General features: G+C 32.4%; 1 protein-coding gene across 3 annotated transcripts in view; it reads right to left on the minus strand.

Moving 5' to 3' along the window:
- Positions 1 to 27,940, minus strand: part of Dmd (dystrophin) — a 2,011,337-nt gene that overhangs the window by 1,635,740 nt on the left and 347,657 nt on the right. For all 3 annotated transcript variants that reach the window (XM_077107047.1, XM_077107046.1, XM_077107045.1), the window contains exons 6-7: positions 26,017 to 26,189; positions 19,645 to 19,763 (exon numbers count right to left, since the gene is read on the minus strand). In XM_077107047.1, coding sequence (XP_076963162.1) covers positions 19,645 to 19,763; positions 26,017 to 26,189 — 292 coding nt within the window. The remainder of the gene's footprint in view (positions 1 to 19,644; positions 19,764 to 26,016; positions 26,190 to 27,940) is intronic.

Here is a 27,940-nt window from a genome sequence, read left to right on the forward strand (position 1 = left end):
GTTTGGCCATTCATAATTTGCTATGGCAAATCACAAGCTCTTCCCTAAAGCAAATAAACATATTTTGGTATATTCCCTGATATATGACAAGAAAGATTTCCTTTTAGTGATTTAGTGCTTTTATAAGGGAGAAATCACCAAATAAAATAAAGTTCATTTAAAAATCAGCAATAGCATGAATAACAACCATAAGCCTTTATTCTATATCATACTATAAATCACATACATTGACCAATTTATTATTAACCAAATTTTACAAATAAGAAAATGGAGGAAAAATTATTATTTAATGAAGATTACACAGTGGTAGGACCAGGGTTCAAAGAAAGAGAGTGTGTCTCTAGGACCCATGTTTTTTTTTTCTGTTGGCTTTTTTTTTTTTTGGTGTGTGTGTGTGTGTGTGTGTGTGTACTGGGGTATGTACTAGGAATTAAACTAAGGGGTATTTAACACTGTGCTAGATGCCCAGCCTTTTTCCTTTTTTATCTTGAGACAGATTCTTGCTAATTTGCTCAGAGCCTCACTAATTTGCCATGGCTGACCTCCAATTCCTCCTGCCTCAGCCTCCCACACCACTGGGATTACACGCATGTCCCACCATGCCCCCACTAAGGACCCATGTTCTTAAATCTTACATGTAGGGGAGTAGTTAAATATATACAGGAATTGGCCAGGTGTAGTTGAAGACACCTGTAATCTCAGTGACTTGGGAGGCTGATTGAGAATGATCACAAGTTGGAGCCCAGCCTCAGCAAATTTGTGAGGCCCTGAGCAACTTAGTGAAAACCTGTCTGAATATAAAAAATAAAAAAGAATGGGGTGGTAGCCTTGTTTCAATCCCCAGTAACTGAGAGAGACAGAGAGAGGGAGAGAGACAGAGAGAGAGAAAAAAAAGGAAGTAGAAAAAATTATATAAATTATATGAGCTGAGGAGAATTTCTGACTGTGAACTAATGTATCTCTCTCTAATCCAAGGCTGTCCTAACTAGTTATAAATGATCTAAGAACTGAGGCCCATTAGAGTCCCCTATGTTAAGCTGTACCAGGACCCGAAACAATTTCCTGTGATGTCTAAAAATTATCTTAGAAAGGGAGACAACAAGCTCACAGCATATCTTAACTCTTTAAACTCAAATAGCTTTACAACATCTAGTTCAAACCCAGATGTTCCAAGATAACAATACACACTGTAATTGCAACTCATCTAGTTAACCAATTCTGACCAGTCCCTATCCAGGTCATTGTTAGAGTTATGGAGCTCAGCCTATAAAGCTATGATCACCCTGATGCTCCTCTTTTAAGAGGCTCTAGAAACTCTGTGAAGCTTTTCCCCTATAGTAAGTTATCAGGCTCAGCTTTGGGTTGGAGTATGTTGTGGGCATTTCTATAGCATTCATTCATAAACTAAAACTAAAAAAGTATATCCAGTTTTATAGGGCATGAAGAATATAGCAGCATGTTTATATACCCATGTTTAGATGAGCCCATTTTCTTTTTCTTTCATTCTTCCTTCATGCCTTCCTCTTTCATTCTCCTTGTTTTACTTTTATTTTCATAAAACTCAAGAATGTTATATTTTTCTGAATACTTTGATTTTCTTCCTAATAGCAAATTCCTTTTTAAATTTTTTATTTATAATAATTGTATTTATGGGATATGTTATATTTCAATGCATGTATACTTTCATAATAACCAAATTGGTGTAATCAGCATATCTATATTGTAAAAGTCTACACCCACCCATTACCACATCATATTATCCATGTCCTCATGTCTCACTTATTTCTATTTACAGTTTAATTTCATCTTTTTTACCTCTCTGAGCTTCAGTTTATACTTTTAATATGTGGTAATCAGATATCTAGGCCATCCTGGATCAGATGAAATATATGATATCAATGGGAAAACACATGAAATACCTAGGGATATAGAAAGGACAGGTTACGATGAAGTGATTCACAAAAAGTCACACCCCCCCCACACATACCTGCAGTCACATACACACTCACATATCTCTCAACACCCAAACTGAAAAACAATATGCACAAGATATGAAGACTAAAGATGTATGATATTCCTTAGGAGAAATACCCTATCTGTCAGCAGGCAAAGGTCCAAGGATTGTAACAAAATTTGTTATTTCTTCTAGTTTACTAAAAATGTTATTAAAAATATCTTAATAATGTAATCAACATTTACTGAGTACTCACTCATGCAAGTCATGGGACTAAGCCCTGAGGGAAGGAGAACAATTTACAAGATGCAACTTTTCATTTAAAGCTGTTTAATTCTATAACAAATTAAACTAAAACATGAATTCCAAGCACATTTTAAGTTAATCTGGATTTACTCTTTCCGATCAGTTCTTTGAGGTAGGGTACTTATTAATTCAGAATAAATTGTGTCAAGTACAATGAGGAATTGTTCCCTAAGCATATCTATTTATGAAACCTCAAAGCTAAACTACTGATCTTCTGAAATGCTTAATTATCTAAACAAAGTAAATAAAGTCATCCAACCAGAATTATGCTTGTGCATGCAACTGATGTTTTATAGTTATAAAAAATCAAAAAAGTAGTATGAAATTATAAAAGCATTATATTGCATTTTATTTGCTGATAAAGTGAATGAAGCCAAATGGGTCATAAAAAAGTATATCCAGTTTTATAGGGTATGAAGCATATATAGCAGCATAAATTTCTGTCTTTTCTTTTTTTATTTTTACAGTAATTAAAAGTAAGCAATGAGCCCCACAATTATCTGAGTAATTAGACTTTCTCAATTAAAAAGGAGTGCTGATAAGATTAGCTGGATTTCTAGGTCACTTTATTTTTCATCGTTATTAATTTATCCAGGTCAGAATTTTACATCCCAGGCCATAGAATAGAAGGGAAACTCCTAGTTAAGTTTGTATTTTTAAGAAACAAAATTCTCCCAAGCTAGAAACTTAACTGAAGGGCGAGCTTAAAAATAATTAGGATAAACTTTAATATGTTATAAACAGTAGATATTATTGGTTATTACTTTATTAAAATGTAAGTGTAGACTCTCAGAAAACTTACCCCAAAATAAAGATGATTGTTTATGGTAATAATTAAATATTATTTCCCACATATCCTTATTTCTCATGTAACAATTTCTATTTCATTCATTTGGGAAAAATGACATTTACTTTCAGATACAAAAATTAGAATAAAAACCAAGACCCTTAAATTCAGGACTTTTGCAAAGCAGTTCTTCAAAATAAATAGAGATATTTTGAATGCTGGACAGACTATCTCTTTTGTGCAACCCTTTACTATTCTAATTAGCATTTATATATGTAAATGTGAAACAAAGACATTCTCTGGCAAAGGAGAAATTTCAGCTGTTTCCATAAGAAATTGAAATGTTTTCCATACTCATGCAAAAGTTGATCATAAGGATAGGAATAGTTGCTTTCTAAAAATTAGCTTTATTTTAGAACTTTGTTATTTTATTTTGAAAGTACACATCCTATATCTGTGAAGATAAGATTGTTGCTCAGTTTTGGGTGTCTAATGGTATAAACATGAACATAATAATGCACACATACACATGTGCATACCTGTTTAATCTTACAAGAAGTGATCCCAGTGAGAAATCTGAAAAGATATATGCTCCTGAACATTACTAGAACAGAAATAGATGAGACTTGGCCTTGATGTGGCTCAACATAGATTTGGGAGTTGATATAGCTATTTAAAGTGGAATAATATAGGTCTGGGTGAGGGGATTGATTTCTCCCTTGGTGCCTCTTGTGATTTAAACCCTGAGTCCTAGAAATCAGAACTGCTGGACTAATTTCATTGAAGAGAGTTCAGATGGCCCCAAAATTGAAAAGGTAGTACTGTAAATGAGCCAAGTTAAGGATTTAGGAAGTGACAAACTATGAGAAGTTGTATTCAAATTCAATTTCTGCTGTAACAAATTCTGAAAAACTCAGTGACTTAATATAAGATTTTTATCTTACAGTTGAGTAGATCCAAAGTCTAACATGGACCTCATAAGGATAAATTCAACTCTCAGCAGAACTGTGTTCCTTTCTGTATGGAAGTAGATGTTTCTTTGCCTTTCTAGCATTTAAAGCCCTCCTATATTTCTTGGATTGTGGTCCTCTTCTTTCATCTTTAAAGTGAAAAAACGGTTCTTTTGAAAATTGCATCACACTGACCTATTCTTGTTTCTTTCCTACTTTTAATCATCCTGGTGACTATGTATTTACGTAATTCAGGATAATCTCTCTATTTTAAATTCAGCTAATTAACAAACTGAATTCACCATTTTCATATAACATGTTCACAGGTTCCGGTGATTACAGTGTGAACATCTTTAGGAGCCATTATTTACATAACACAGAGTGGTTTAAATGTATAAAATTTTTAAAAAGTCACATCCAGCACCCAGTTTTTACTTTGTCCCTTATTTCTATTGTGATATTCTTAGGTATTTAATATCTTTATGGACATAATTTATGCTTGTGAAATGGTTATTGTAGTAAAATTGACTAAATTAAATGAATATGTTAAACTGACTGGTGATATGTGAATTGTTTAATTTTTCCATTGACAAATGGCACAGTAGCTCCTCCAATTCCAAGAAATTAAGTTCCAAAGAAAAGTTATCTTGTTTCTCTACTTTTATTATTGACTAAATTCCACTTAGGGAAATCATTACTATTCAGGAACTGAGAAGAGTATTGCTCAAAGTGATACATAATATTTATATTAATTTGCTATCAGTTTTCCATTGACATCTGTTGAGAACCACGTCAAATATTCTTTGCCAAGCATTCCCTTTTTTACAAGGTTTTAAAAATGTTTGATTCTAAACATTTTTCAGCATAAGACTTTAGATATTGAATTACCATTTAACAGCTATTCTTAGATTTTATCAATTATCTCTCATTGAAAATATATTTGAAAAACTTCTTAAATTATAATTATCTAATTTTTATTACAATTTAAATATATGGTCACTTATATTTCATCTAAAATATCACTTGTAATACATCTCCTCCTTTACAAGTATCATATATGTTTGAATAGAAATAATTTGTACATTCACATAAATCTTCCATCCTAGTACATACACACTTATGTAAAAAATAAAACACGTGTATTACTTAACTGTACTTCATCATCCATTGAGGCAAATGTGTGTTTTTTCTAACCAGAATAGTAAACTTTTGTCATAGAAATTACCAAAATAATTTTTCTAAAATTGTCTGATATAAACAGCAAATACCCCAGCTATTTTAATCTGTCAGTTTTTTCTCTTCTTTATAAAATTTTGTAATTGTAGATGGAAAGAATGCCTTTGTTTATTTTTATGTAGTGCTGAGGATTGAACCCAGTGCCTCACACATGCTAGGCAAGTGCTCTGCCACTGAGCTACAGCCACAACTCCTCTATCAGTTTTTATACCATAAATAAAATTTCCAACTAGAACCTGGAAATCTTTTACCCAGCATTACACTTGAGTACTTTAGTTCCTTTTATAAAATGTTCTATTACTGATTTTTAGATAAAGTTTGATACTTTATAATCATCTACTGCTAAAAATGAATATCATTATAAATTAGCTTGTAATAAATTATTTTAAATATTTCTTATAAGTCAAATTTCAGGTCTTTCTTTTATTATGCTTCAGATTGTCATGAAGAACTTTTTCTAGCTTAGAAAACAAAACAACCAATAAGGAGGAGGAAAATATGTGGTGAAACCCAAACCCATTCCAATACTATTTCCTTTCTTCTTTATGTTAATTCCTTAGTCTATCAGCCTGAGGATAGATCATGTGATCAGGTGTGAAATCCTGACCGTTCCTCACACAAATTAATGAACCTCACTCACATTTTCACATAATTTGCTAATGTAAAACCCACACCTTCAACAATAATCTATTGTGTGCTTACTAAAAGAGGCCCTCTTTTAGGTTTTGGAAATTCAGCTGTGAATAAGAATGATCCCTGCACATGAGGAAGTGACCACTGATTAAAGGATTGGACAAGTCTGCTACCATCTACAGTATTGTCATAAACCAGAAGTACAATGGAAGGTATGAACTCCACAGCAATATAACTCAGAATCCATTCTTTCCTTAAGGTTGAGATTTATATTACAATGAATATCACTGACAAAAAAATGAAACACAAGAAAGACCAATATTCTTGTTGCATTGATATTGTATTAAACAGTATTAAAATAACAAACCAACCACAGATTTTGAAGACAAAATCTTTGTACCTTATGTTTCATATTCTACCATAATGTCATATTTTTGCATTCTTATACGTAATTCAAATAAACCAGGAACTTTTCAGGCACAAAGTATTAACTACATAGCTAAATGAACAGAGTGACTTGAGGTATTCCCTTCTCCCTATTTACATTAATAATCCCCTTGCCCTCCTAGTGCTTTAAAGTGTGTCAGTTCTCTTAACCACAACCAAATTTCTGGCCTGTATCTACCTTATTTCTCTTATTCTAACTCCATGCACCAAAAAATGGGCATGTAAGTGCATGCACACACACACACACACACACACACACACACACACACACAATAAGGCAAAACTGCTCATTTTATCTGTCTAAAAAACCAAATTACTTTAAATATATGGAAGAACATTTAAGGAGTTTAAGAATAGGTAAAGAACATCTGAATCACCTTTGGGAGAAGTAAAATTATGTGTGTTTGCTCTGTTTTCCCTTTATTCCAAAATGCATGGTATTGTCCTCAAAGGATTGCAAGATACCATAGTTGATATCTTTCTATTCTGAGTGTTCACGTGGCCTCCAAGATAAAAAAGAAATTTATTATTGTCATTTGCCTAATCCTAGCTGCATTTAAATACTAAATAGCTACAGACATTTTTAAGATAAAAACTAATTTTGAATAAATTTTAATGACAATTATTAAAATGACCGTTTTCCAAAGTAGATTAAATATGAAACAGATAATTTCCCAGACTGTACTCCCCAAATACAGCTAGTAATGAAAAAGCTAGAGTCTGAGGTTGTAGCTCAGTGACAGAGCATGTACTTAGAAAACATGAGGCTCTGAATTTAATCCCCAATATGAAATAGAGGGATTTCTTTTCTCATTATATATTATTATTATGATTCCAATTATTAGATTTTCAAAGAAAAAAATGACCTCAAACCCAGTGTGTATAATATGAAATAAAATAAGGACAAATTTAAACAAAATAAAAAGGATAGTCTAAATGGTTATTTAGGACCAGAGAAACATGCTATTCTGACAATCTTAAATAACAAAGCACATAGTTTTTCTGGGGTTCAGCTATGAAATGTACAGTGGAAGAAAAGCATCTTAGGCAGCTGGAACAGCAAGTGCTAAGCCTTGAATTGTGTAAATATCATTCTGAATATCTGTATATTAAAAGGAATGGAGGTACAGCCAGAATAGAAATATGGTTAACAGGAAGTGGTCACAGAGATGAGAACAACTTGAAATACAGTGATCGCTGTAAAGGTAGGAAAATATATAAGATTCAGTGATGTAATCCAAAATACAAACCATAAAGCACCATGGTGGGTTGTAATTTTGAAAGATAGAAAATGGGGAATCAAGGATAATCTGCAGGGTTTGCTTTGAACAACTGGGTAAATTGATCAAGGCATTACTTATTGACTTAGGGAAAACTGAAAAGTTTTATAAAGGTTGTATGTTCAAATGATCATTTCCTTGAGGAATATAAGGTAATCAAACAGAATACTGCCCAGAAATTTCATTTAGTTTATATTAAAATACAGTTTACATTAAAACTACATTTGAATCAACCCTTAATTTTGAGTCAATAAGTTGATGAATTATTTCATTACAAGTAGATCTAATACTTCATTTTATCGATGTTTAAGGCTATTTAATTTACCAACTTAAAGTAATTAAAAAGACAGATTTATTAATACAAAGATTCCTGAACTAAGCCTTTAATGTCAATGCAGAAATGGTTAATTCATGAGAAAAAAAGAATTACCCTGAACTCATCTATGTGTTTAGCGGACAAATTAAATCATCTTTTAAATAGCCCCAGGATGGTCTCAGCCATTAAAAAGCAGAAGGCTAATAAAACAACTGTTCCTGCTAAATCGTTTTCTAAGTTTATAAGTAGATGTCCTCCCTTATATATTTTATTGGCAATATATGTTACTTTTATAGAGAAGCAGCTTTTTTATAAGTTCTCAAAAATGTTAAGAACACCTGAGGTGTACTGTAGGCCAATTTCTCCTATAAACATTGACTTAAAATAATTTAAAGACCTTATTCTCATGTTGGAGGTAATTAATTACACTCAATTGAACTTTCAAAAATGCACTGCTCAAACCTGTGGGGGGCATGCACATGTGTGGATTTACAATGACTTTTGCACATTTTAGCTGTGTCTGTCCAAATGAACAAGTTTAAACATGAGAGGAAAAAACTCGGAACCTTTTATTGATCCATTAAGTACTGTCACTAAAATTCATATACCTGGGGAATACACAGATTATGTAGCAAAACTAATTCTAGACAAATGGATTCTGATTAAAGGCAACCTATTTGTGGCATTAACAACACAGAACATGAAGTTAACTAATCCATTTGCTTATTTTAAATGGGCACATGGGATCACAAACTTATGCTCTGGAATAATTATTTTGCTGCCATTTTATTTTTTTTCTTTATTGTCCCTTAGTTACTATTGAAAATACTTCTGGAATAAGAGGTCTTAATCAGTGTGAATGAAAGACATTTTTATATCTGAGAAAGCTATCATCAAACCATTGACAACAGGACACAATAATATTAATTAGGATCAAGATTAGAGGATAGGTGGGTCAAATGGTGGTTTCATTTCCAATTTTCCAAGAAATCTCCATATTGCTTTCCATATTGGCTGCAGCAATTTTCAGTCCCACCAGTAGTGTATGAGTGTACCTTTTTCCCCAATCCTTGCCAACACTTATTGTTATTTGTATGCATAATATCTGCCATTCTGACTGGAGTGAGATGAAATCTTAGAGTGGTTTTGATTTGCATTTTCTCTAATTGCTAGTGATGGTGAACATTTTTTCATGTATTTGTTGATTGATTGTATATCATCTCCTTGGTCTATACCCAAAGAATTTAAAAACAGCATACTGCAGGGACATAGCCACATCAATGTTTATAGCAGCACAATTCAAAATAGCTAAACTGTGGAACCAACCTAGATGCCCTTCAATAGACGAATGCATAAAAAATGTGGCATATATACACAATGGAATATTACTCAGCAATAAAAGAGAATAAAATCATGGCATTTGCAGGTGAATGGATGGAGTTAGAGAAGATAATGCTAAGTGTGATTAGCCAGTTCCCGAAAACCAAATGTTGAATGTTTTCTTTGATATAAGGAGGCTGATTCATAGTGGGATAGGGAGAGGGAGCATGGGAGGAATAGACAAACTCTAGATAGGGCAGAGTGGTGGGAGGAGAAGGGTGGGGACATGGGGTTATAAATGATGGTGGAATGTGATGATCATTATTATCCAAAGTAAATGTATAAAGACACAAATTGGTGTGATATACTTTGTATACAACCAGAGATATGAAAAATTGTGCTCTATATGTGTAATAAGAATTGTAATGCATTCCACTGTCATATATAAATAAAAAGAGAAAGAAAAAAATGAGAGGAGACAAAAAGAAAAAAGAAAAACAGAACAGAGTCAAAAAGTCACCTATATGACCACCGCTGTATGCATCTCTTCTCACCTCAACAACACTTTGGTGGAATCATTGTTTGAGTGAGAGTGCCATTCTGTTACAAACAGGTGTGGAAGTAATAAACAGAAGAAGGCTTAGAGACGAAGGGGATGGGGAGAGAGAACTACAGCTGTGTAAATAGGAGATAAGGCAAGTCTCCCTTAATCCTAAAGAGAATGTTTTGGTGACCAATCTTACATGAAAAGCCAGTCTATTTCTCTAATTCTATTTCATCTGATAGATAAAATATTTCTCATTAATGATAGCACCATTAGTAATGCTATAGTAATTGAAGATTTGATCAGTAGGCTTAGTCACTCCTTCAGGAAGAATATGCTAGAGGTCTGAACAAATCTTGAGAGAATAGATTCTAAGTGTCATATTTTAAAAAGACATATGCCATGGAACAATTGTTCTATTACAATTATCTTTACCTCATGTGTATGTTCTTCTCACTTGATAAGCTTTTTAAAAATAGCTGGTGCCAAGGCTCCCAGTTCAGATCAATGAAAGAGAATATCAACTTCAATCCCAACATTTTCATAAAGCTCCCCCAGGTAGTTACACAGATAGTCCCATTAGAAATAACATGAACTTCGAGACAAGATAAACTTTGATTCCAGCTCAGCGATCTATTGGCTATGTGGTCTTAGTTTTAATAAAATTCTCTAAGGATCATTTACACACTAAAGATAAACTGTTATGGAATTATTGTGTACAAGAAATATGGTAAAATATGTGTTATTTATAACATGACTTTCCTACTCAAATTTTAGGTTTTTTTCCCCAAAAGGAGCTTACATATTTGAATTTATATTGCTGATGATAAACTGGAAAAAATCTTTTCAGGGCAAACCTGCTCTTCAATTTAAGATAAATTTTTATTCATCAATATTGAAATGATATCTCACAGGAGCAATATGACAGGACAACTGATATTTCCTAAAAAATACTGAGTTTCAACCACTTTTCAATTTTAATAATTCATCAACCTCTCACTTAATAGTTATAATAGTTTACTCATCTGGCAAATGGATATCATGTGACACATTAATTCCACAAGTTTGTCATAAGACAATAAATCTAAGTGTGTAGTTCATTATTTTTCAATATAATCATGAGACAATTGTAAAATTTCTGGTCTCCTGATACAAGAATTAAATTCTATTGTAATGATAATTAAATTACCCTGTTTTAGAATTAAATGATATCAACCAAAACCCCAGTTCATCATTATTTTGCTCAAATATTATTTTAAAGCAGTACATTTTTGTCTTGAATTTCACATTCCATCTCATAAATGGTCCATGCATTTTTATATAATTACTTAAGTAGAAAACATATGTGTCAATCTGATATTTTTTCCCCCAGTACTGTTTTATGGTGTTCCGATAGTCATTTGCAAGTTCTATGATATCTCATAATTATTTATCAGTTAATTCCATTTTGAAGATAATGAAATAAAAAGGCCAAATATCAACAAAATATACTTTACATTGAAACCTTATCTTTGACAATTAGAATTACATCAAATTTTAAAATTTATTTGTGCCATTTTATGCCAAGTTTTTCTAACATTATTTAAATATTAAAAAGGACTTTGTTTAAACACCCTTCTGTGATTATAATGCAGATATGAAGTATGAAACACTTTAAGATTTAAACTTACTAATATTTATTTATTTATATCTTCATAGCTCAATAGTGTCATGAACATCTTATCATGATATACCTTTGTGCACCATCCACAAAATATCTTTATATGCAATATTGCCATGGAATGCAGTAAAAAATCCAAATATGGCAGTTGAAACTCTTTTCTCCCCAGTTATCTAGCCAAATGTTTCTAAACAAATTGGGTATAGAACCTCATCTACAATATAAATCTAAAACCACATGATTATTTAAATTACCCAATCCAGTAAGAAACTCCATTGCTTTACTATAGCATATTTGGTATATTGAAATAAAAGCTGCTAGAATGGATAGAACATGTAAATTGGCTATTTTGCCCAAGTCAAATTGTGATAAATTATACTAGAACATGAAAGGTTACTAGAAAATATTGGTATAAAGGATGGATTATTTATAAACACAGGTCTCCTTGTTTTCTTGGTATTGGGAATTGCACCCAGGGTCATGATAAAATTTTTTTTCCTGGTACAAGGATTAAACCAAGGGTGCTTTACCATTGAGCCACATCCCCAGCTCTTTTCTTTCTTTCTTTTTTTTTTTTTAAATATGAGACAGGGTCCTGCTAATTTGCTTAGTGCCTTCCTAAATTGCTAAGACTGGCTTTGATCCTCCTGTATGAGCCTCTGGAGTCACTGGGATTACAGTTGTGGGCCACCATACCTGGCTTCCTTGTCTTCTAAATGGGTGAATTTGGGTCAGGTACATCCAATTGTTTCATCCATACAACTTCAATGAATAAGCAGGACAAAAATAGCTTCAACTTATTAATGATTGGTTCAAATTGTCCTGAATATGTTCAGGTTTTTTGTTTTGTTTTGTTTTGTTTTGTTTGTGGACCTAAACTAAAAACAATGTAGAAGACAGGCAATCAAGGAGATACAAACCAGGCATGATGTCGCATGCCAGTAATCCCAGTGGCTCTGGAGGCCTAGACAGGAGTATCTGTAGTTCAGTTCAAAGCTGGCCTCAGCAGCAACAGCGAGGCCCTAAGCAACTCAGTGAGGCCCTGTCTCAAAAAAAAAAAAACAACAACAACAAAAAACAGAGACACCATATTGCCTGCCTGAGGGTGTGGCGCTCGCTCGCTCGCGCTCTCTCTCTCTCTCTCTCTCTCTCTCTCTCTTTCTCTCTCTCCCTCCCTCCCTCCCTCCCTCATTCATTTTCCCCATTTCTGGTTCTTTAGGCTGTTGGGTAATATGAGCTAACACATCTATTTCTTTTAATTTCTGTTGTGACAAGCAATTTAAAAGTTCCCCATCAGGAAACAGGAGATTGCTACATGAATATCTTAATGTGAATATGATAATCAGTATCATATTAAAGTAATATAACTGCTCATTTTTACATTAATGTCTGTGTTTTATTATTGGTAAATTTTTACCAATGTAGAAATCTTCATTATTTATTTTGCTATATATTAGATTTATTTTCTATTGTAGCAATGATGAATCTGAACATGGCTCCAGATATTCTAGTATAGTCTTCTTTAACTCAAATAAATTAAGGTGTCAGTAAAAGCTAGTTATGCAATATGTCTGACCATGGATAAGAGAAGTGTAAAAATATTACATTCATAGTTAAACCTAAAAATAGTCAAGAATAGTATAATAAGTACCTTTTATGGTTTATATATGAAGTGTCTCCTGAAAGCTCATGAGTCAATGTAAGAAAGTTCAGAGATGAAATATTAGGTTATGAGAATCTAAACCTAATCAGTGAATTAATCTCTTTGTAGGGATTCACTGGGTGGTAATTGTAGGAAGGTAGGGTGTGGCTGGAGGAGGTAGGTCATTACTGGGGGCATGCCTTTGGGGGTACTATTTTGTCTTAGGTGAGGGGAAAGGTTCCCTGGCACTCTTGAACTCTCTCTCTCTCCTCCCCCTTCCCCCCTCCTTACCTCTCCTGCCCTCTTGGTACCAAATTACCAGCTGCTTTCTTTACCACACACTTCCACCATGATGTTTTACTTTATTTCAGGCCCCAAAGAATGTAGTTGGCACTCTATGGACTGAGACCTCTGAAACTATGACCTTTAAAATAAACATTTCCTCCTCTAAATTGTTCTTCTCAGGTACTTTGATCATAAAGGCAAAAAAATATAACAGCAACCTTGCTCCAATGATATGCAGGATAGGAATGTTAATCACAGTTCTCTGAATTTCTACATCAGCTATCAGTTTTCCTAAGCCTCATTATTTGTCTGTGCTTGTCTCTGCTCTTAGAAATACTAATAAAAGTATATATTTAAATTACTCAACAAAGTATTTTCGAAATTATTCGGTAAAAGATTGTGCTGAGTATACATAAAGCAAGTGAGAGGACAACACTAATTCTAGTTGTGTACCCCTTTCCTTTGCTAATGCAGTTAATACCACCTCTAGTTTGTTCATTTCAACTGCAATTCACTGAAGTTCAAAAGTAAAGGAATATTTTCATCATTATCATATCTAACACTATTAAATTATATAATTTAATCTTAGTGATTAAATTTTAATGTTTCTTAAAAAAAAGCAACTCTAGAAAAAGTGGTCCCCTGATGATATAATAGGAACATTATTGTGATATCATATTTATATAAGCAGATGATACTTTCTAATTTCCATGCAGACTAGACAAAGAAATGATTTTGCCAGAAACTTGGAATTTATGTTTAGACAATGACAACTTGCAATACCACTAATGACTTTGTCAGAAATAGTAATATAAATCAATCTTAAAATGGTCCAAAGTAACACATATTTTGTCATCAAAAAGGCCATGGCGGGGGTGCTGGTGTTGTGGCTCAGCGGTAGGTAGAGCTCTCGCCTCACACGTGCAAAGCCCTGGGTTCGATCCTCAGCACCACATAAAAATAAATAAATAAAATAAAGTTATTGTTTCCAACTACAACTACAAAAATAAATATTTAAAACAAGGCAATAGTGGGCTGGGAATGTAGCTCAGTTGATAGAGTTCTTGCCTCACATGCATAAGGCCTGAGTTCAATCCCCAGCACCACACAAATAAAAAACGGTATTAGTCATTTTTATTCACATATGTACCATTGAAATTTTAAAAAAATATATGAAAACAAATTTTGCATGGCACTGAGTTTTGCTCTAAAATGTCTGTAATTTTTATAATAATAAGTTCCAGTTGAAATCCTCCACGCAGGAAGAACAGCAATATAGTCCAACCTCCTTGGAATATACAATGGGTTCTATTAATAGTCAATGCAGCAGCACACCTCACCATTCACAATAGCTAAGTTTTGGAATCAACCTAAGTGCCCTTCAACAGATGAATGGATAAAGAAAAAAGGGACACACACACACACACACACACACACACACACAATGGAATATTACTCAGCCATAAAAAATGACTTCATGGTACTTGCTGGTTAATGGATGGATCTGGAGACTATCATGTTATGTGAAATAAGAAATCCCCAAAAAACCAAGGCTGAATGTTCTGATATGTGGAAGCTAACCCACAATGGCTGGGCGTTAAGAAAAAGAATAGAAGTTCAGTGGAATAGGCAAAGGGGAATGAAGGGAAGGGAGGGGGGATGGAAATAGGAAAGATAGTGAAATGAATCAGACATAACTTTCCTATGTTCATATAGGAATACACCACAATGAATCTTACCAATGTGTACATCCATAAAAATTTAATCCAAAAAAATAACTATGGGTAAATGTCAGGAATATCAGTAGACAGAAGGGAGCAGGGATGGTGGAAGGGAAGGGGAAGGAGAGGTACTGGGGATTGAATTAGAATAAGATATATGACACACATGTATAATTATGTCAAAATGGATTCTACTGTCATGTATAACTAAAAAGAATCAATAAAATAAAAAATCAACCTAAATGATATGAAATAAGTGTTCTTATTCATAAAAAATTCTAGTTGTTTTAATTAATTACAATTCTTTTGAATTGAAATATTTTAACCCTTTTGATTATCTTATATAAGCTATTTAATGTTTCTTGTCATGATATCAGAATATGATGGTTGAAATAATGATGTAAGAAAACAAAAATTGTATTTACTTAAACAATTTATAGCAAACTCAAAACATACAGCGTTAAAGACACTCTTCTCTTTTACAGTAAATGTTATATCTTTTTCTTTGAATATTTTTAAAGACTAAAATTTTTCCTGCATGCAAAGTTAAGCCTGAGATCATTCACTACCCAAGTAAAACTTTCCAAAAGGCAGAGCTAATTCTAAAAACAACTCAGAGTGATGCAGGGATTAGCCAAGCAGAAAATAGAATCTGTGTCACCATCCTCATGAAGTCAAAATGAAGTGGATTAAAACCAAACTCTAATTGGTTTGTAAATGTCATTTTGAGGATACAAAAATTCCTCCCAAGTCCTTGTGTTCTTTTTTGTTATTGTTAGTCAAATTTAACTGTCACCATTCATTTTTCATTCTAAAGTTACCCTAGTAAATAAGTAAGGGCATTTCCATATTGGATTGCATATCCCAAATGGAAATGGCTTTTTATGGTAATATGCAAAAGTCATCTAGAACAGGCACAATGTTTTATCCTTGATTTTTTGATCCCTTTAAAGAGAACATCTTTACTTTGTTATTCACATGGAAAAGCTGACAAAGCACTCTCTTAATATAGAGAGTTGTTTGTGGATTGGTAAACAAACCAATTTGTTTGAAACTCAGGGAGGCAAACATATATATATAACCCACCATGCATTTATAATATATATCTTATAGCAAAATCACAATAGGAAGTGAACTGTTTGATTACAATAGGGTATATTTCAAAGGTGATACACCTTTTTATATCTGAGAACATAAAAATGCACAAACTATTAAATAATTTCACCATAGATGTACTTATTTTTGAATATGTTAATATTTAAACACACTAGACATAGCTCTTGAAATTCCTTATGCTAATGTATACCGCTACTTATTTTAAAAGGCAATTTCATTTAAAATCAAACCTCAGGTCTCAAAACACTATTTAAGGCCAAACAAAACATATCAAATACAAATGCAAGATATGAAAGCCTTCAATGTTTCAATGATAATTTAATTTATAAATCAACACAATAAAAAAACTTATGTTTAAAATTCTAAAAACATTATTTGGTAGGTATTAGCTTTAGTCCTCTAATAATATAAAAAAAAATTCCCAAACATAAAACAAAATGTTTCATTAACCTCCTAAGGGGCATAATAGATATGAAATGAAAATTACTTTGGAGAACAGCTGACATCGTCATGCATAAGCTAAAGAAACTATTTGTTTAAATAAAAGTATGAATTTTTCAAAGATAATTATCATACAAAGCTTGAAATAATTCCATGAAACTCTACTATTAGATACATTGAAGAGAGTCTTCTAAGTCTTTGATTCTAAGATAGGGTATTCTCTTTTGTGTAAACAACATCAATAAATAAAAATCTTTATGATTTATTTATTTTTTAATTTCAATCACCACTGATATCATTAGTTGAGAAATACTGAGCAATAAGTTTTAATGCATATTTGGTATTGTCCTAACACATTAGAAAATGAAGTGATAATAGAAATATAATATATAACAGAATTTATGCTGAATCCTCATTTTGTTGACAGCCATAAATAAGCTTTGGTAAACATTTTGGGGGTCCTAATGATTTTTGAATTGGAAGGGAATTGATAAATAGAAGGATATTCAGATCTAAGACTTCATTGGCAAATAACACTATAACCAGTGGTTGGATATCAAAATCCACCTGTATTTTGGTTATATATGGTTGACTATGAATTGCTCAAGTTTGAGATATTTGAGTAGTTTCCTACAGGCTATACAATATACATTTCAATGTACAATTTTTTTAAATTTAGAAGTATATGTCTAGTTATGTATATCAGGCTCTCTTATATGATAAAACAGTATTCACATAACTGTCAATTCTGATTAGAAATTAATCAATCTACTTTCTCATTGTGATATACATTCCTGTATAGGTATCTCTGTTCCATTGATTAAAAGGAGGATAGAGAGGTCAAAAGTCATTTTATAATTTATTAAGAAAAATATATATTTTATTTATATAATCAATGGATTCATTCATTTCAGTTATTCAGTCATGTATCTACTTTGTGGTGCATGAGATCAAACTCAGGGCCTTACATGTACTAGGCAAGCTCCCTACCACTGAGGGACAACTTCAACCTAAAAATAAAAATCTATTTTCAACCTATACACACAAAATAGCTAGAACATGTGTCTCAAAGAATGGAAACTGACCACAATAGGAAAATTTTAATGAAAAACATAACCATGAACAGGCTTATCCTTCAAATCCACATACTATAGTTCTTTTCTTCAGTTTTGAACCCTATATTTTCATTATGCCTGTCCTCTATACCCCGTTGAAATAAGAGAAAAAAATTAATCAGTAGTAGGCATCAATAGTGAGGTGACCCATCCATATGCTACCAAACAAGGCACACAATTACTGCAGTTTCTTTCACTGAGATAAAACCTGAGGTAGAAGTGTTGTTAATCATCCACAGAAGCAAGAAAAAGGAGTTATAGGACTCTCTGCTCAGTCATGCATTATTCAAAGGAGCAGAAACATTTCTGAACTTAACTTCACAAACTCACAATTGGTTATAATTTGATTTCCAAGTACATTTGCTTATTAAGAGCAATTATAGATGCTCCTCAACTTACAATGGGATTATGCTCAAATAAATCTAACAACACACACAACACAAAAATGAAATGTCTTTACTATACCTAACCAACTAAACATTCTCACTTAGTATCACAATACGCTGAAGAGTGTGGGCTATTTCCTCTCATGATCATGTTGCTGACTGGAGCTTGGGCTCACTGATCCCCAGCATCACAAGAGAAGATCATACTCTATGTCACTAGCTCGGGAAAAGATCAAAATACAAAATTCAAGGTACAGTCTCTACTAAACACATGTTGCTTTTACACCATTTTGAGTTGAAAACTTTTTAAGTTGATCATCTTAAGTTGGGGAAATCGGTGTATTAGTCCATTAGGAATGAGTAGTCTTCTTGTGATAACTAGCTGATATAAAATAATTTCCCTCATGATTTGTTTATTACTTTTTAAGCTTCTTTACAGTTAACTCCCGCCTTTCCTGATACGCGTCTGCTAGGTGAGCCGAGGCAATCAGGTTTCTGGGTCTGCAACATTACAACTAGACTATGGTTGATAAAATATTTGACAAAAGATGGTTCTTTTCTGAGTAATTTCTCAGCTTTTCCTGATGGAAAGTAGCACCGCCGCTTTTAATGATTTTTCTGGATTAGAATTGGTTCAATATCCCAAAAATAGTTTCATTATCAGATTCTATTATATCACAGCTTCTACCCAAATATCAGCCCCATTGACTCTGTGTCTCAAACTTCTAATTTTAGAGTGTGGAAAAGCCTCCGCAAAGTGGGGACAGATTGTATTTTCAAAGAAATTGACAAACTAAAAACGTGTCTCACAGCCACAAGAGCAGAGATCAGGATGTCGTTATCCCTCTAATCCATGTGTCTCAAAGATATTACTATATAGTACCAGAGATAAGGATTCAGGCCATTTAAGGATAATATAAGAAAAAATATAAATACAGTGCTGCCTATCAACTAAGAAGCATAAAATGAATAAATATCAAATGGAGGACCTCCCCAGAGTTAGGAATTATAAGAGAAGTGTTGCCAGGAATAGATTTACAGACTTAAATAGTAAACCATGTTGCCTTTTATAGAGTATATGAATGAAATTGGCAAGAGTAGCTAATTAATTATAGCTCATTAGTCTATCAAGTCTCTTGGTAGAATAAGCAAAACATTAACTTTTCATAATTATTTGGAGTCAATGCACTCCAAATGCAGTATGCTCCATCCACGAAGCATATACATTTTAACAGCTTTTGTTTTATTTTTCCATGAAATTTTATACTTCATTTTTTTACATATTAGCATTTTGAGAACTAAAACAAAGTCAGGCAATTCATAATATAGTGCCAGTTGACAGAACATTTTAAAAAATACCTTCAATATGGGAAAATATAAGGCACATGGTTTTCTATTTTGTTCTTAGAATGTGAAAATGTCAAGTTTTATATAAAAAAGTTATTAAACTATAATACCAAAAAACTATAATGCCAAAAACAATGGTAGTCTACAAATGAACCAACCTTCAGGATCAAGTAGTTTCTCTATGCCTAACTGACGTTTGGCAATATTGAATGCATGTTCCAGTCTTTGTGTGGCAGACTGCTGGCAAACCACACTGTTCCAATCAAACAGGTCTGGCCTGAAACACATACATACACAAAAAAATACAGATACAAATCAATCTAGACTGTTCCATAAGATTCACTTCAATTCTAAATTCTCATTTACAACCTGTGACCACAGTCTTTAAGAATTCATTACTATTCTTCTATTATCCCTCAATAACATTTTTCATTTAAACATACCACAATTTTAATTCCAAATCCTGACATTATAGGCCTTAAATACATATATATGTATATATATATATATATATAATTTGTTTTTTTAATTATTCCAAAATAAAATTGAGATAAGAAGTTCCTGAAGAAAATAATTTATTCTATTTTATCTAACAACAAAATTATATTAATCTCATCTAATTTTACAGATTTGAATATTTAACACTTATGAGTAACTCTCAATTTTATAACCCTATACCATATGTCTTCCTGAATTCCACATCAGATTCAATTGTCTACTCAGTATCCCCACTTACAAACCTCATGGGTCCCAAACTGAGCTTTTGCTATTTGTCCCCATCACACTCATTAAAGTCCATTTATTTCTCTAACAGTTCTCCCTCCCTCAATTAACATAAGTTCAAACATGATGTTGCTAAGAGGAAAACCCTTATAGTTCTTTTTTGTTGTTGTTTTTGGTACTGCAGATTGAATCCATGGGTACCAAACTACTGAGCCCCACCCCTAGCCCTTTTTACATTTTATTTAGAGACAGGATCTCTTTAAGTTGTTTCAGGGCCTTGCTAAATTGCTGAGGCTGGCTTTAAACTTGTCATCTTCCTACTTCACCCTCCTGAGTCACTGGAATTACAGGCATGAGCCACCACATCTGGCCATGCCCAGTGTTTATAGTCATTTTTGATAAATCTGTCATTCTCACACAACTCTTGGTTCAAAATATACCGAGAATCTGAGATTTCTCACTATCACCACTGCCATAATGCTAGTCCAAACTACCATTTTATTGCAAGAGGTTTCTGACTGCTCCTCTTTCTCCCATCTTTGATCTTGATATTCTATTTTCATGATAGTTTCCATAGTTATATGTTAAAATATGTTTTATCATATATTTCTTCTCAAATCCCTACCATAGGAGAAGTAAAATGTCAGGCAAAGCCCAATTTGGTCTGGCTCTTCAGAAGATAACTCCCTGCCTTTATTTCTTGCCTAAATCCTTCCTATATTTGCCTGGAATTATGTTCTTCAGAAATCCTCATCAGTCATTCCTCTATGTCTTTTGGGTCTTTACTCAAAAATCACAACATTGGTGAGCCCTACTTTGCTACTCCCTATCTAAAAATTCATGCCCGAAATCAAACTTACACATACCCATTTACTTGTCTTTTTAACTGCTTTATATGGTTCTGATTAGCAGTTACTAATGCTTACCATATCATTTAATTAAGTTAATCATTTTATCTGTATCCTCCATGAGAAGGTAAAATGTAGAATATTTTTGCCAATTATTTTCACTACTAAAATCCCTCCTTGATATGTAGTAGTGGCTCAAAAATATTTGTCAACTACATGAGAGAATGAATGACTACACACTATATTTATGCCATTTTTTTGATAATGGAGAAAACACAAGGGAATATAAGAGGTAGATGTTAACTTATAAAGATTTTAAATCTAATGACAAAAATACATATACTATAATCAGTTAAAATCTACATGTGAATAAATACAGATAATAAGGTTTTCTAAAAATATGTGGAGGGCAAGAAAGTTGTTCAAGGCTTAAAAGAGTCTTAAACGTTGTCTTAGGTTTGGGTTACAAAAAGTATTTGAGAATCAAATACAGTTTGAAGTTGTGTGAATATTAGAAAATCAAAGTTCTTAGAGAAGGAAAATACAGAATTAGGTAATCAAGAACTCATAGGCCAAGTATCAAGTGGGAAGAGGTATGATTAGGAAGGGGTGCTGGGATGACTGGGCATGAAGCCTTGGCTATTAACAAATTACACTTTATCCCAACAACATAGAAAATTGTTACAGAGTGATTCTTCACCTTTTCTGATCCTACACACCTTTGAGATTCTGAACACCTTTGAGATTCTGATGAGAGCTATGAAACTTTTATATGGACAAATAACCTATCTATATTGCAAATAAAATTACATATAATATTAGGCCATTTGGATCTGTTAATGGACTCCTAGTTAAGAACTCATGTGGGGCTGGGGTTGTGGCTAAGTGGTAAGCGCTTGCCTCACATGTGTGAGGTACTGGGTTCGATTCTTGGCCCCGCATATAAATAAATGAATAAAATAAACGTTCATCAACAACTAAAACAAAAATTAAAAAAACTCATGTTATACAAGGGAAGAAGTTACAAGGTGCCTTGTTAGTTATGTTTGGCGCACAATTCGAAACAAAGGTACAAATTTATTTCTCATTTCCTTATAAGCAGTTCCTACCTCATTAATAAATCAATATTTTGTACACTTATAAGAAACCCAATGAAATCTAATCCCCACCCTCATTTACACCTAGTTACCCTAAACAGTTAACAATCTTTTGAACCTAAAATATTTATATATTTGGGAAGTACCTCTACTGATGGGGAAAATATGAGAAATAAAAAATTCTTAACTATTTGGAGGAGTTTCAACTTCATTATGCAACCTCTGCCTACTTTATTTCTTTGTCTCTAGATGGTTGGGAGTGGAATAGAATATGGTGGGAACATATGGAAAACTAGTTCTCTCATGTACAGTAAACAAGATTTAAATGAGCATGATGGGAATAAGTAGAAATGCTTCCCATTCTAACCCTTTCCCCTCCTTTCCTTTAACTTCACTTTGGCTACTAACAGACCTCCTGTGTATGGTGGTTTATTTTATGTAACTCATGAAATGTATTTGAGCTTCAGTGTTCTCATTTAGAGAAGGATTTTACTGAAATGGGCTTTGAGTTCAGTATCAACATTAAAAAGTGAATCTATTTTCAATCATTAAAATTAATTAAAAATCAACATATTAAATAGCTATGCTTTTCACATGCATAAAAATTGCAAAACTAACCAACTGTAGAAGAAACCCATCTAGCTTTGTATGCTAACATAGAGCATAATTCATAAATAAGAACATGTAACAAAGGACATCAAGCTTTTAAGGAAGCTAGCACTATAACTGAAACAGTGTAGATCCAAAACCCAGATCTGCCACATATTAGACAAATTCTCTTAGGTAAATCATGTACCTCTCTGTGTCTTAGTTTTCTAATCTGTGAAATGGGGTAATTGGAATGTTGATGTCTCAGTAATAGAAGGAATAGTTTACTTAGAGCAGTATCTATAAAACAACAATTATTTTAAAACCACAGATTCTTTTACTTTGTCCTAAGGTTAATTTTATTTGTGTAACAGTAATATGTTTTCAATTTGTCAATTCAAGACAAAAATACCTATCTTTATAGAACAGATCTACATGTTAAAAATATCATAGATGCAAGAATAATAATATAAACAAAATGAGAGATGGAGGAAAAAAGAGAAAGTAGTGTTATGATTTCCTCATCCTTAATATTACATAATCAATAGTTCTTTTCTAAACTTGATGAAAATTTTTTTAAAAAGAGAACTATCATATCATTTAATGTCAAAGTTAAAATTTATGGGAACAAAATGATTATAATATAAGTAATAAAATTAGCAAATAGATGGGAATGAGAAGCAATATCTGTGGGCTCACTATTAAAGAAAAAATCCAGCGGCTGGGGTTGTAGCTCAGTGGTGGAGCGCTTGCCTAGCATGTGTGAGGCACTGGGTTCAATTCGCAGCACCACATATAAATAAATAAAAATAAAGTTCTATAAACAACTAAAAATGTTTAAAAAAGAGCAAATACACATACTGTCAGAAATCAATTTATCAAGAATAAACATATATAATACATATTGTTATTACAACTATTAGAATAAAAAATAGAACTAGCTGGACAAAACTGCATCTCAGGACAGCAATGTGATGGGGTAGGTTTGGGGTCATGAAAACAAATTTGATGTATTTTTTCCTTTTCCCCCAGCTCTAATGTCTGTTTTTGTTTTTGTTTTCTTCTGTTATAATAAAAAAAGAATTAGCAAGATAATTGCAATTTTAAAGTCATTGCAAATTTATCTACATATTTTTTACATATTTTCTAATCATTTATCATTGGGCTTTCCTGTAAAAATAGAATCTGGCTTCCTTTCAACTGCACTGTAGTGGACTTTGTGCTTTAAAACAAAACTTTTAATTTCCAAGGCCCTTTGTTAATCTTTATGTTCTATATTAAGCTCATGCCTTTGTTCTATATAGCTTAGTCACTCAATTATTGAAATCAGGACACCTTATGACTTTCCTTAGTGTATCAATGACAATCACCTTGGAACACAAAGTTCCACATTATTTTTACATAAACAATATGAACAACTGTCAAAAACAATGACACAGATGATTCATGAAAGAGCATTAACAATTGTAAGGAACCTCTTGAAAACTAAACACCTAATGTATAAAGTAATAGTTACTGATGATTCACTAGAACAGGGGAGCATATATGAATAAGGATATTTTGAAGGAGAAAGAGTGGGTCAGGGACAGGGCCATCTGGATCTATTTACTGTGTTACCTAGAAATATATTCAGAAATCATAAAACAGAACATTAACAAATGTAGTCTGTGAACATGCTTGCGAGATTTAAGTCTTCCACTTGAAAAGAAAATGTTAAAGAGCCAACAAGGACTGCATAACCTGATCCTCAATATTTTTGTTCATCTGCAAATGTGTACATGAAGAGCAAGATCAATATTTTTTCAGGCCCTTCGTGTGAAACATGTGGCTGCATAAATGAGCACCGGCTTATGATGCAGAATGAACATCTCTATCCCTTCTCACCTGACTATATTGAAGCTGTGGAAAATCTTTCTTTTGTCATACTTAGGAAAAACAATGTGTTAACAATGCTTAACATGCTGATTGGGTGCCAGGCAGCCTTCTTTCTAAAATCAGGTTGCTGAGTCATTCACCTGGAAACCCAGTCTGGATGGGGTTAATTAAACCCAGCTGGAGCATGACACCTAACAAAAATGCTTATTTAGAGTGTGTTTGCCCTTGGGTTGAGTTTTACCATGAAGACAATTTATATTCTGAGCTTCTCTAGAAGCAAGATTGGCATAGGAAAATAGTAGACTTGACAGAAAAAAAATCAAAGTGGCAAAAAACAACTTCACTGAAAATTAGGGAAGATGCAATCCAACAGCATTTCAAACACAGGTAATTAAGCAATGCAATTGACTCTGGCTGGAGTAGAAGGGATAGGTAATAATACAATAAAAATAGAATTCCCTTAGAGTAAATATAATATATAGATATATGGTATAGTATATATGACATAACACTATATATAGTGTATATAAATGTATTATATATTGCATATTACATGTTATATATTAATGTTAGTTTTTACATTGTTTTGCTTTTTCTTGAGCTCTTATTAAGTCATTTACTGAACTTCATTATACAAGATAATGAGATAGCTTTAGTGAACTTAGGAAATACAATATTGTATGGAACATAACTAAGGATGTTTGTTTCACTGTATTATACTGAGTTCTTTCTATGAGGATCCACAGAACTCAGCCTTGCGTTATAGCCATTTCTTTGTAGCTCCAGAGAAATTGTTTCTTTTGATATTCTAAGCATTGAGTCATAGAATTAACTGTGTTCTGCTCTTTTCCTTGGTTGCTAAGATGCTCAGAGCCTATTTTAACCCTGAACTAGAAGAAAATATACAGGGCATCATGGTATTTGCTATAAAACCTATATCTCATGAGACAAATGTTTCTCTCTGTACATTATTTATCTGATGATACTGATAAATTTTACTACAACCACTAACATGAACTTTGGAACCATTTTTAGTTATATAGTTTAGGCTCATACCAATATATTATTTATACAAGAGAACAATATCATTCTCAATAAAGTTAGAATAAAACCTGTTTGTTCTCAGAGTCCAAATTTTAAATGTTTATCTTCTCCCCATACCATAACCAATTTCATGTTCCAGGAATTTGATATTTCATCAACAAAATTATATGTTATATGAAAAGTAGGAAAAATATATTCCATCAGTACATTCTAATGAATGGTTAGATCAGTATTATCAACATATGTTACATGTGGCATGGTAGGAAATGATCTGGAACCAACCTGAGGTAAAATATATCATCAACATCCAAATGAGTACTTACAAAATTATGAAACAACTCAGTAGTATCCTTACCTATGACTATGGATGAGAGCATTCAAAGCAAGGCCATCAGACCAGCTAGTGGTGAAGTTGATGACATTAACCTGTGGATAATTACGAGTTGATTGTCGGACCCAGCTCAGGAGAATCTTTTCACTGTTTGTTTGTTGCAATCCAGCCATGATATTTTTCATTACATTTTTGACCTACATGTGCAAAGAGATTTTTATAAGAAAATGCATTTCTTGAATAAAAACTCTGCAAACTTTAATAAGAAAGCCCTCTGTCTTGTGAAAAATCATGGGAATTTTAGGGCTAAATATTAATGAAAAGTAATAGATTTTACCGAGACTGCATCTACTAAAATTGGTTAGAAATCTGTTCTGAGTGGGTGGTGCCTATGCCTTATCATTTGTTTAATATGCTTATTGTTACTTATGGGTTCTGCCTTATTTAACTATGAATCTACTGTTTGTAGAATTGCTGATCTTCTAGCTTTCAAGGGCAGAAAAGGGACTTATCGTTAAATTAGACTTAAAATATTAGATGCATTTTTAACCAATAACTTAAGATCAATCAGTGATTTTTTTCTTTTTGATAGGAAGGATAGGACAGTGGGTAATAAAACACTTTTTATAAGACCTAGGTTCAGGGACTGGGGTTGTGGCTCAGTGGTAGAGTGATTGCCTAGCATGTGTGAGGCACTGGGTTTGATCCTTAGCACCACAACAAGACAAATAAATAAATTGTGTCAATCTACAACTATATATACTATATAGTATACATATACTATATATATAGTATATGCATATATATATATACACACACACACATATATATATGAAAAAAATTAACACATAGGTTCAAATTGTGCCTTTGCTATTAATTGTGAAAGATAAACTTAACATTTTTTAGCTTCAGTTTTCTCATCTAAATAAGAGTGTTGTAATACAGTAATTGTTTTAAAGAAAATCCTAGGTTCATACAATAAGTTATAATGATTCAAATTATAATTATTGACTGAAATAAAAAATGACTACAGAAATGCTTGCATATTTAAAAATTTCAAAAATCAAATCACCAAAATTTAATGAAATAAATTAAAGTGATATTTATGCCTATTTATGACTATAGCTATGTGGCCTTGATTTTATTTTCATTAATTAGTTTCTGTACATTTCATTCTCTCCTAGGCTTTGTGTATCTGTAAATGATATTCAGCAGGATATTATATTTCAAAATTTCATTCTAAGTAATTCAATGCAGAAACCCATCCTAAGCATTTTTTCCAAGTTTCATGAATTCAGTGACACCTCATTTTAGGGTGTACTGTCAATGTACTCTATGAAAGCAATATTTACTAGGCTACTTTTTAAATATAATTGAGGTCCCTTGTGAGAGATTTAAAGGAAGTATATAAGTAAATATGATTATTCTTTACCACCAAGGGCTTTCCTTTTTGGAAGTTTAAGGTATATATATACTACCAAAATTTAATCAGATGATGAATATTTATTATTCATTCTAAATATGACATTTCATTTTGTTTTTTCATCCATGTAGAAGTTAACAAATGCCTTTAGGGTAAATACATATTTTAACATCTTCAATTTTATACATCTTTTTATTAAACATTCAATGCAAAATTTTTGATATAAAAAATAAGTATAGAATATAGTATAACTGTATTTTGTTTATTTTTATGTGGTGCTGATGATTGAACCCAGTGCCTTACACATTCTAGGCAAGCACTCTACCACTGATTTACAACCCCAGTCCCCCTATACTTATTTTTAAATATTTTAAAAAATATTTAGAATTTTATTTCATTAATGTGGTAATAATATGATGATATGAAATGTTTGAATATATTTGTCATGATTTCTTGATAGCTGTACCTATTGTTTAGGGACAGGTTATCTACTTTTATTGATTCTTCCCTGGCCTGCTTATTTAG

Source organism: Callospermophilus lateralis, chromosome X (genome assembly GCF_048772815.1).
Source record: "Callospermophilus lateralis isolate mCalLat2 chromosome X, mCalLat2.hap1, whole genome shotgun sequence".
Classification (NCBI taxonomy): Eukaryota; Metazoa; Chordata; class Mammalia; order Rodentia; family Sciuridae; genus Callospermophilus; species Callospermophilus lateralis.